The 12,137-nt window shown below is 39.4% G+C and overlaps 1 protein-coding gene across 3 annotated transcripts; it reads left to right on the forward strand.

Moving 5' to 3' along the window:
* The first annotated feature begins 1,404 nt into the window (after positions 1 to 1,404).
* LOC144043265 (ADP-ribosylation factor 1-like 2) lies at positions 1,405 to 9,294 on the forward strand. 3 transcript variants are annotated; one of them, XM_077556697.1, is made up of 6 exons: positions 1,405 to 1,617; positions 5,477 to 5,604; positions 6,157 to 6,332; positions 6,405 to 6,515; positions 6,791 to 6,915; positions 8,306 to 9,294. In XM_077556697.1, exons 1-6 carry the CDS (start codon positions 1,420 to 1,422, stop codon positions 8,462 to 8,464), a joined length of 897 nt encoding a protein of 298 aa, XP_077412823.1. In that variant the 5' UTR covers positions 1,405 to 1,419; the 3' UTR covers positions 8,465 to 9,294. The 3 variants fall into 3 exon arrangements, with proteins under 3 accessions (XP_077412823.1, XP_077412824.1, XP_077412825.1); XM_077556698.1 differs by lacking the exon at positions 1,405 to 1,617 and having other exon boundaries at positions 5,477 to 5,591; XM_077556699.1 differs by lacking the exons at positions 1,405 to 1,617; positions 5,477 to 5,604 and adding an exon at positions 5,638 to 5,990.
* The last annotated feature ends 2,843 nt before the right edge of the window (positions 9,295 to 12,137 follow it).

Consider the following 12,137-nt stretch of genomic DNA (forward strand, 5'->3'; position numbering starts at 1 on the left):
CGTATTTTGGTGCATGGTAAAACGACCAATATGGTTGCTATTGTTGGAGAACTTGTTGCCTTGATATGTCTCAGATTTCAATGGAAGCTTCAGAGATTCTGGACACTCTGCGGCAGATTGAGCAAAACAGGTGCACAACAGACCGAACCTCCTCTGTGTTTCAAGCTTTCTTACACCGGCCATCACATTTTTCTAGAATGCCTTAATAATCTTGAGACTTCATTGTACTTTGCGCAGATTCAAAATATTCCATTCAGCCCCAGAACAGAGCCAAAACCAAGCTTTCTGACATAAGACAGCCATTTTTACTCAGAATGTCTTGATTGTATTGAGATTCCATTGTACCCTACACAGATTCAAGACATCCTTTGCCAGAAGTAGCAAAGCAGCCCCAAAATATAACTGAGCCTGCTCCGTGTTGCACAGTAAGTACCGTGATTTCTTTGTCTGCAAACGTAGACGTGATGGCAAAAGTTCCAAAAGTTTTGTCTCATCTGTTCAAAGGATATTCTCCCAGAATCTTTTGTCTCATCCATACGCATTTTTGAGTTGAAAGGAACCAACAATTTTGTGTGTACATGAAAAGCATTGCCGGACGTAATGACGCACACGGAATCAAACTTGTCCGCATGTAGCCAGGGCGGAGTGTAAAATCGTATGTAAATCCCCTTAGCAACCTTTTCAATCAGCACACAAAGGTGATTGGCAGACGACACCGCCGCACATTGATCCTTTGCCCTCGGCCTGTCTCCCTCTGTGGCGCCCCCTACTGTGAGAAGCGTGGGGTACGGTGCCCGCTGGCTCTGGCTGCCGGCGGCCGGGGGCCAGCGCGGATCCTCTCATGGCGGCTGTAATAATGTTCGGTTTGTTTCCTGTCTCTTTTGGAGCCTTTGGCCCGAGCCGTTATCCTGAACATGAGGGAGGCATCCCATGGCTGTCCCTCCGAGTTGCGTTACGTCTCGGACCGAATCGGACCGCTTTACGATTATTACAACTACTGACACCCATGATGTGTCCAAATCATGAATAAACTTTTGAACACGCAGGAATATGGGACACTGCATTTCCATGCCCCTTGCTGAGTGTTTTTTATCCCCACTTAGCAGGGAGCAAGGCCCCTATTGAGCTCCTCACCCTAGGAAGCCTCTTTGACCCCCCCGGCATCCCCCCACCTCATTTAGTCATACATTCATATTGATCTGATATGATGTGCACCAATAAGGGTGGGGGGGATTACTATCCACGCAGAGGTCTACCGGGGTTGTTGGCCGCCATCTCAGGGGAAACATTTTAAGGGGGATTTAAGGAGACCATGACATTGTGCGTGTGTGTGCAAGAGATTTGTCAAGCCATCAGAATTTGTCTGTGTTTGCTTTTTTAGACTGGATAGAGTGGGAGTTGGGGGGGGGGGGGGGGCGTATGTTCACCCCCTACTGTCCTATTTATAGTCCTGTGTCCACACGTCACAACTGTCAGTATGTGCTGAGATATGACGGCGAAAAGGAGCGAAGAACATGTAACACAGAGCTAGGAAATGATGGATTTAACTGGACCTCAAGCAGCTTCACTACTAAGGATGGCGGCACAACGCTAAATCCCGATTTTGACCAGAGTGAAGTAAGTTACTGAAGTATTTTGCCACATATACTCTCTTTCAACAAAGATGCAATTCTGTTGTCGGCCTGAAGGTGTTTTTTTGTGTACTACGTGCCATTTATAATCTTGTTAAAATGTCTACACCGGAGCCCACGCTTGATTTTTAAAAGGGACAAATGGGTAAGATCAGTCATAGATGAGGTTAAAAAGTTTTTTTTTAATGTGTATGTAAAATATTAATTAAAAAATATGTATGAATTATAATTTAATCAATAATATAATGCTAATTCAATAATATCTATTTATTCATATTTAATTTAATCTTTGATTTAAAAATCATAATAATATGGAATAAACAATATTATTCTCTTAAAACACTTTTTTTTTAATCCCGACAAAAAATTAAAAAAAATAAAATAAAATAAAAAACTGACAACATTCCAACTTTAAAAGAACAAAAGAGTTTGTTATTGTAACTTTACAACTTTTTATCTGTCTATTGCACTGCATACTGGATCGGATGTTCGCTTGTAACTTTAGTTAACATTCGAGATGGTAACGCTAACTGTATGAAATTTCCTATTGGCAATTTTTTTTACCCTGGATCTGATGTCACTGTTTATATTCTTTTGTACTATAATTACCACATATTTATTGGCCTGTGCACTTATGATATATTATATATAAATTAGCTGTATGAAAACGTTGGTACATTTACAAAGTCTCATATGGATATAATGGTTTATGCATATACTGTATAATATTAGCTACCACATGTCTGCTCATACAGTATTTACTCAACTTTAATGGTTTAATGGTTTACTTATAATGTACAAGATTTACAGTACATCAAAGGACTGTGCAGAATAAAAGGTCTGTGATTGGACCATATTTCATTGTCAGTGCACCTTACAGGGTATAGCTGATATGTCATCGCCCATGTCTAAATTGAGTCACATGGGTGAAACCAACTGGAATTTTGTCACTATAAAGACAACGCAGTGTAAAATAAAGCACAGCAGAGCAATGGGTTGCCACAAATGTGCACATGTTTTAAGTCAGCAGAATGACAGAGTAAGCATTCTGATGCAAATGTCACTTTCTAAACTGGTCAACTGAGCGCAAAGTCAGGCCATAGCTCCCAACTCAACGCCTCTTCATTCTTTTAAAAGACTGAACAACAAGCATGCAACTTCAAGATGTTGCGGGTTTTTTAAATTTAAAAAAAGGCCTTTTTTTTTTTTAAATAAAGAGTTCTTCTTTCTAATCAGTCATTTACCATGAAGATATTTGATTGATGGCTCATATTGGCTGTCCACCACCTGAACCAAAAAGAAAAGCCTATTTGTTTGTTTTGTTTTTTGGGGGTTGTAAATTCTTTGACTGGGTGTCTTCAGTATATGAAATTAAAGGATGAGGCAAAGAGCGCTAAAAAGTCAAGCGTGGGTTTGGAAACCGCCGTGTGTGTTTGTGTGTGTGTTTTGTAGAAGCCAATTTCAAGTTGTTTACCAGCGAGGTCAGTGGCATGACTGTGTTTACAAAAGAACTATGATAGCTAACATCATTGTAAGCATTGCTCTTGGTCCCCAGTCTTTTTTTTTATGTGACATACTCAGATAGCGTTTAAGTAGGGTGACCAGACGTCCTGTTTCCACCAAGACAGTCCCATTTTTGGAGCCTCGGGTCCCGCATTCCGGCGTATTTCGCCAACCCCATTGTTTTACCCCGTCCCAGACTCCCTTATTTTTATTTTTACATAAGTCAATCACACAGTTGTCATAGCAATTCACACGATAATTCCATTAAAAGGGAATTGAACAGTTAATCTCCTTCCAATGTACTTCCAAATTCATGTTTGCGTTCAAATTCGCATCTAAACAGTAGGAGTGTTTTCGTTATTCGAGAACTAGCACTATATCCTGCTTCGGTGTCTAAGAATCATGGGAAATGTAGTCCTACTGCTACGGAGGGTAGCCAACGCAAGCTGAGCTTTTCTGGTGTTTTCCAATGCGAGACCGCCGTGGGTTTAACCACACAGCCAGCTTCCAATAGCCACCGAGACAGCGCAATAAAGGCTTTGTAATGATGAGTACATTGCTTTGTTAAACGCTGTTGAACTGTCAACCAAGATAGCATTTAGCATTAGCTGAAGTAATCAACACCTGCCCCACCGTCGACGAAAAGGGATCTTCTGTGTTTGGAAATGATTTTAGGTGTTGCGAATAAGTCTTGTCTAGTTGCCTTCTATTTCCTCTTCTACTTCTTTTTCTGCCCTGTGACACCCTGCTACCTCTCACTGGTTCGTCTTAGCACTAGGACAGACACTTTTCAGTGTGTGGTGTGCTGTTTTACTCATGCGGACTACACAAGACAAAAGGTGTCAGGTCCAAGTTGTAGGCCTACACCACTTTAGTAAGTATGTGTACCCTTATTTTTTGAATGAGTGAGATTAATCAATACTGTTTAAAATATATTCACTCCAAACATTTATTAGGAAGTAATTTTCTCGAGGACTCTCCATTATAAATCATTTTTATTTCCTGACAAACAACACCCACATGAATGACAACAATGCGTGCAAATATGCTGAAAGTAATCTCAGGCGCGCTTGGCAGGGCCAAACACAAATTATGGTTTTGAGGGAGTGGGGGAGCAAGAGTGTTATGACCCTTCTCTGTGTGGTCCGTCACCAGCTATAAACTCCACTGGCCTCCTGCTGCCCCCCCTGCTGGGGGTAGCCGGCATAGTTGACCCTGGTTAAAATTCAACTGGCTTTTCTCAATGAGCTCTTTTTTTTCCCTGTGACCTACTCGGTTTATAAAGGAAAAGGAAGCGGATTTATTGTGGTTTAAAAACACTACTTCTAATACTTTTGCTGATTTACTGGTAAATATGATTGATATAATAAAAGTGAGCGGGTCTGCCCTGTTGAATAAGAAGTTATTAATGCATTTGTTTTTATAATTGTATTGTGTTGTTTCAAGTTTTATGTTTGTAAAGCAGTTAAGTGAAAATGTTTGCCTTTTTCTGGAAAATGTACAACTGAAATGTACATATGTTGAAAATATTTTTAAATCTAAAATAAAACCAATTTAAACTGTTCTTGTAAATATACAATTATAATATCTATTCTCATAAATAATAAAAAAATATATAATTTTTAGCTGGAAAATATTACATTACTGACAGGACTTCAATCGATAAAATACATGACTTGATTCTCCTAATATCAATCTATCTATCTATATATATATATATATATATTATCTCCTAAGACTGGTGTTGAAAATAAATGGCTGTTTTCAAAAATAGAAACGTGTTTGTTTCTCTAAAACACACACGCGCGCGCACACACACACACACACACACACACACATACACACACACACACACACATAAATATATATATATATATATACAGTATATATACAGTATATATACAGTATATACACACACACACACATATATATATATATATATATATATATATATATATATATATATATACAGTATATATACAGTATATATACAGTATATATACAGTATATACACACACACACACATATATATACATATATATACTTTTTAAATGGAAAAAGTCTACAGCTTTAATCTTGAAAATGTCCGTTTTTTCTTGAACCTACTTCAAAATCACATGACTTTTTACTTCCAAAACTTACATTTTACCCGATATACAACTTTTTTTTTGCTTTGAAAATATATGAACTTGACCAAAAATGTATGCACCTTCACTCCCATAAATTACTTTGATTTATTGTAATTATAATTAGTATTATTATGATTATGTAGCGACAGACGATTCGTTTGACCTTTTTTTTAAAGGCAGCTATGCCTAATAAAGTACCCCTTTTGACCACAGGGGGCGACATTCCGCGGAAAGGATGGAACGCGGAAGCAAAGCCACAGCGGAAACGGTGACGTGTCAAATGGTCGCCATTTCCCGGAGAAAGGAAACGCCTTGAAGACGCTGCAAGGTAAAAGCTTCGTGTAAGTGCTCACGCTAAGAAACTACTTCAAAGTCGTCTTTTATCTGTCTTTTGTACTAAGCGAGGGTTGATGACATGTGCCAAGTGCGGAGAAGCTAAAAGCTAATCAACGCAGGCTGCTTAAGTGCTAATCTAACCGGTTGGCTAACTTTGCCGAAGCGTTACATCCGCTGTTTTCGGCTATACACTTCGTTTAAACAGTAACCCGCTTGTGTACCGCTGTAATAATTAACTCGCGACCTAAAGTTGTCTGGTTGCGTCACGACTTGATGTCATGTATTTGTCAATTGTGTCTTTATTAGCAATGCACATTAGCACTGGAAGCTAGCAGCTTGTTGACGTGTAATTTGATACCTTGATAACTCATAATCAATTCAACCCTAGTCGGTACGTATTTATACTTCTCCTTCTACGCTTAAGTGTTGTTTTAGCATTTTTATTACTTTAGATTCATTGTTTAAAGCGCTTCACATTTCTGTGACGTCATTTTATCACGTGACGTAACCTGTCCTCGGTAGTAATTCGGTTGACAATGGGTGTTTTGTGTTTCCAGACCAGGAAAACGTACATTCTTGTCAGTAGCAACCATGGGGAACATATTTGGATTTCTCAAACTCTTTGGCAAGAAGGAAATGAGGATCCTTATGGTGGGCCTGGACGCCGCCGGCAAAACCACCATTTTGTATAAACTCAAACTCGGGGAGATTGTCACCACCATTCCAACAATTGGTAATCTGCATCGACATGTTTGTCAGCGCTCAGGATGAGAACATTAATATGACTGTACTTTCTGCATGGTAGGTTTTAACGTGGAGACGGTGGAATACAAGAACATCAGCTTTACGGTGTGGGACGTCGGCGGTCAGGACAAGATTCGACCGCTGTGGCGTCATTACTTTCAAAACACGCAAGGCACGTGTTACGGCGTCACTGCATCCCGTTGAAATGACACTAAAACACATGTTGCGGTATCCATTTAAAAAAAAAAACGTTGGATACCATGTAAAATGTGTGCTTACCAGGGTAGGACAAATTACTTTAAAGCAGACCTAACTGTTTAATTACTTTTTTTCTTTTTCTTTTTTTTTAAGTAGTTGATTTGGTGACTTCATTACGCCATCACAAATGTAATTTGGTTATCCTGTAGTGCAACCTGATCATCAGGTTACTGTGTGTTTCTGTCACAGGACTCATCTTTGTGGTAGACAGCAACGACCGAGAACGATGCGCCGAGGCTCGCGAGGAGCTCATGAGGATGTTGGCGGAGGACGAACTGCGCGGCGCTCAGCTTTTAGTCTTAGCTAATAAGCAGGTGAGTCGTTTGCCTGAATTGTATTCAGAGTTCTGAGTAGGGCTGGGCGATATGAACGGTTTATTTAATATAAGGTATGGATTAGATACGGTAGAGATTTTGACTCTACCGCAGCAGCGCATGTTGGTGACGTCATCGCATTAGGGCTGTCCTCCCCGGCACATGTTGACGTTGAGTGTCGACAGTGCATACTGTCAGTTGTAAACAAGTGTGCATAGCAGAATAGAAAGGAGAACAGCAGAAATTGGACGTCACATCTGTTTACTGATTAAGTTGTAGTCAAGCGAACGGCAGTAGGCATAACAGTACACACCGTTAACGCGGTGAGAGAAACTTAATTTCTAAATAAACCTCACATTACCAAGTAGTATGAGATAAATGCATTGTAGCGCTTTTATTTTGAAGTTGTTCCTAGAAGCGTGTCGTCGCGGCATAAGGGCTGACGTGACTCGTCTATTTATAGTTTGTGACGGCACCAGACTTGTGACAGGCAGTAACACAACTTTGTCCTGAAATCATGTTCAAGCTCCAGTTGAGAGCAGTAAGACATAAATGCGCCAGCTAGCAGCAGCAGCTAGCTAGCAGTGCTAAAGTTCCCCAAAATCGCTACTGAGGTCCTGACGTCACTTATCGTCGCATAGACCAAAATCTATGGGGAGAAATTCAGAGGGGGAACTAGAGTGCTGTTCAAGAACAGTTTAAATTAAAGTTTTTAAAAAAAAAAGTTGATGTAAAAAAAAAAAAAGGAAAACTAGTTGGTTATTCATTATTACGTGCAAATGTGTTATTTGTCATCTGTATTTATAATTGTTCTTTAACCAATCAAGAATATATTTCTTTCCAAATACCCGATTATTTGCTAGAATTTTTGGTAGGATATCTGAATACCAGAATATTTGATCGCTGCAGTCCCAATAATATTAATTTTTAGTTAGTTGTGTGGCATGCACACGAGTTCCTTCACCACGCCCTCTATCAAATTTAGCTAGCCTGCACCCTGCAAGCCATACTGCATATGCATCATTTTGATTTGAGATTTGCACAATAAATTTTATCCAAAGTAAATTTATTCTTTCATCGTTCTTTTTATTTTTATCCATTTGGCTTCTATAAAGGACTACGTAAACCAGTAAGCAAATTATTTTATTTATTCAACTACATAAATATATACCGTTACTGTGACGGGATGCAGTTTATACCGTTATATGAATTTTGGGCCGTATCGCCCAGCCCTAGCTCTGAGCACGTGTGGACTCGCGTGAAAATCTCATGAAAGTGACGTTTCAGCAGATGGAAAAATCAAGATGTCCGTCTCAAACATGAATTCCTAATTGTCTCCATAACGACTTAATTCCTGAGCAAATGAATGAATGCCCTGTGGTGTTGACAGGACCTTCCCAATGCCATGACGGCAGCTGAGATCACAGACAAGATGGGTCTTCACTCCATGCGCGATAGACAATGGTACATCCAGGCTACCTGCGCCACAAACGGGGATGGCCTCTGCGAGGGACTCGATTGGTTGGCCACCATGCTGAAGAAAAACTAGCAGTCACCTCACATTTTTACATTCTGCCTTTACTGAGCTGTTGTTACTGCAGACAAACTAGACGATGGCTTCGTTCGGCTAAAGCTGACACGTTTGTATTTTATGTAAGTGTGATGGGTTTTGGTAACGGGGCAGCTTTACTTGACTTTTTCTAGCGTGGTTGTTTGGTTGGCCAATAAATGAGGGAAGCGCGCAATCGAGTTTTCCCTGCAAACTTATATGACCAATTGTCAAAAAGAAAAAATGCACTTGCAGCAATTTAAATCTGGCAGATTATCAAGACCAAGTCGCTTCCCATTTGGTAAACACTGGACTATGTTTTATGCAACATATCCTGTTGGAAAGGCATTTTCTTTACTACTTCTTTTTTTCTATTTCGTCTGTCTCAGGTCCACGTTTGCCTTAAAGAGCATACACTTAACTTAAAAACAATGCATGGCAATTTATCCCACATTTGGCACACCTTGTACTGCATACATTGTGACAGTACAATGCCTTTTGAAAAATGAGGCAAGGCTTTTGAATAGCAATAAAGAATATTTCTTCTACATTTTCTGCTTTGCACATTGTCATGTTTAGTGTAAACAGAAGCCTATAATATGCCTTCATCTGTAGGAAGTGTTGCCTCTTGTTTTTTTCCTTAATGTTACTGCACTGCTCTGAATATATCTGGGTGTAGGTGTGTTTTTGTGATTTATAACTATTGAAATGTTTGAATTAATCTATGGGTGTTGTGTGTAAATAAGCACTGTAATTAAAGTGGATTGAATGTATCTGAAATTGAGTTATCTTTGTACTTGACTATGCAATAAAAGTTACAAAATTGTGAATAGATTTATTTTTTGCCTCAGGTGGGGTACACATATACCAATATTTAACATGTGAGGGAGGAATAAGCAAATGGATGTTTGTGTGAACATGATCAACAGCACACAGCCACACTTAACAAAGTTGTATTACCAAGACTGACCTGTGAGAGGCAGCATTCTGCCACAGACCTACAGAGGGCAAAAAGTATAGTAATAGGCAGAAGAAGAAATAGATTGGCTGAAATTTACAAATACAACCACTTGTAGGACAACTTTTCTTACAGAATTATTCTATAATTATATTATTCTTCCTCACAATTCTGCACACACGGCAACAATATGACAGCATGATTATTTTTAGTAAGATTTTCGCTAGTTAAAAAAACAACACAGCCTTTGATGCACTTTTTGTTGTTGATGATGCGCCTTCAGCACCAATTAATGCTTTGAGTCTTTTTGGATATGTTTCACACATTCCACCTCTCAAGCGCCATCAGAGTGGATGGCAAGAGTCGGTGCATAGCCAATTTCAGATCTTTCCAGGGATGTTCAATCAGATTCAAGTCGGGGCTCTGGCCGGTACACTTAAGGACATTCACAGTTGTCCTGAAGCCAACCCTTTGATATCTTGGCTGTGTGCTTAAGGGTCATTGTTCTGTTGAAAGATGAACCTTCACCCCAGTCTGAGGTGAAGGATGCTCTGGAGCAGGTTTTCATTGAGGATCTCTCTCTGTACGTTGCTACATTCAGCTTTCATTTTGTCATTGTGGGGTGTTGAGTGTTGAATTTTGAGAGGGAACTGATTTTTTGGGGGGGGATTGTTGCATAAACTTGAGGCCCGTGGGCCAGATGCGGCCCTCCTAGGGTGACCAGATGTCCCACTTTAACAGGGACAGTCCTTTTGAACCTTGTGTACTGAGTCCTGGCGTATTTCGCCAGCCCCATTGTTTTTGTGTCTTTTGACACAGGTCCTGTCGCAGTTTTCTGTTTTTTAATTTTTTGTTTTAGTCCAGTCTAGTATTCATTTCGTCAACGAAAACTAAACAAAAAAAGAATTACGTTAACGCGCATTTTTCACTGGACTAAAACTAGACTGCACTGGATCAAAACCCTCATTGATAAACAATAACTGGGACTAAATCAGTAGCCTATGCATTTTTGTCGACTAATAAAGACGAGACGAAAATGTACTTCACTTAATAAAAACTGGACTAAAATCTATGGGCATTTTAGTTCATGAACAAAGACGTGGAAAAAATGATGATTTTGTAAAATCTTGTCCGCTAATCTGTTACTGTGACACTGTCATGTCACCCCCCATTTCAATTATTTAAAAATGGCTGATGAAATTAACACTAGTCCAGTCAGCAAGCCAATGGTTTAGGCCATATGTCAATCAAACAGCTGTCATAGCGATTCATATGATAAACCAGTTGAAAAGGAATTTAACTTTGAAGTTCTTTCCTATTTACTTCCACATTCACGATTGTCATCCACATCTAAATGCTTACTGGCGCCCCATGTTTGCGTCATGCTAGAACTAGAAGTACTTCCTGCTTCTATGTCTAGAGTCATGAGAAATCCAACTACAGTGGTTCTCAACCGCGGTCCTGAAGTACCCTCATCCAGCCTGTTTTCCATGTCTCCCACAGCCAACACAGGTGATTCAAATGATCAGCTAATCAGCAAGCTCTGCATGAAGCCTGATAACGATTCTCAGCTGTGATGACTGAGGGAGACAGGGAAAACAGGCTGGATAGGGGTAGTCGAGGACCGGGGTTGAGTTACTAGTCTAACATCGCAGTTACTTACAAACAATGTTATTTGAGTTAACTAAAACTAACGAAAAAACTAAAACTAAAATTAAAAAAAAACATTTCGTTAACGAAATAAAATAAAAACGAAAAAGCTTCTTAAAAAAAACAAAATTAACATTTTATGTTTATAAAACTAACTAAAACTAACCATAATTATAGCAAAAATGTCCTTCGTTTTAGTTTTTGGTAATTAATTTAATATATGAGCCTTTGGGATTGATTTTAAATGTGATTTTAAGTAGATTTATTTTGATATTAACCGGAATAAGGACGTTTGAAAGTGTGCCACACAAAAGTGACGTCATCTAGCAGGAGTCAATAGAAAAACACCTTCAGATGACGTTGCTCCCATGGTGTTTTTTTAAATATTGCGCACAAGTAATACACATTTTATTTTTAAAACTAACTCAAAGCAAACTAAAACTAAGCATTTATGAAATAACTAAAACTAATAAAAACTAACAGAACCACCTTGAAAACTAATTAAAACTAAATAATTTAAAAAAAAAAAAAACTCAAAACGAAGTAAAAACTAACTAAAATGAACAATTCCAAAACTATAATAACCCTGCTTACAAACTTCGGGTTCGGTGACCCAGGGAGAGAGCAATGTGATGCCAGTGGGTGTGGAGGACACTTAAATGTTTGGCCTGAAGCAGCAAGTGACTTGTCGCATGCACAGTGCGTAGGGAGGTCATCTAGAAGGGCATTCTTGCAGGTTGATTAGGCTACCATGGCTCATGCAGCCAAGCCTATAAACTGGAGGTGATGGCAAAGGGGGGGACGAGTCCAGGGTTGCTCATAGGGAGGCTTTTATGTGGACTGTCCTCTCCTGCTGCTCCATCAGCTTGGTTTGCGTGTGGCATGCAAACGCTATGCTTGTCTATTTTTTTCCTCTATGAAAACCCTGCTTTTTTTTTTTCAGTGTACCCCCCACTTGTGCCCCCCCCTCCTCCTCCTCATTCAGAGCACATGCAAACACAAGGCTCTATTCGAAGCAGCTACTACAATGGCAGTGTACCAGTTGGAGGTGTAAACCTTGAAAAG

This window comes from Vanacampus margaritifer, chromosome 2, assembly GCF_051991255.1.
Source record: "Vanacampus margaritifer isolate UIUO_Vmar chromosome 2, RoL_Vmar_1.0, whole genome shotgun sequence".
In the NCBI taxonomy this organism is placed as follows: domain Eukaryota; kingdom Metazoa; phylum Chordata; class Actinopteri; order Syngnathiformes; family Syngnathidae; genus Vanacampus; species Vanacampus margaritifer.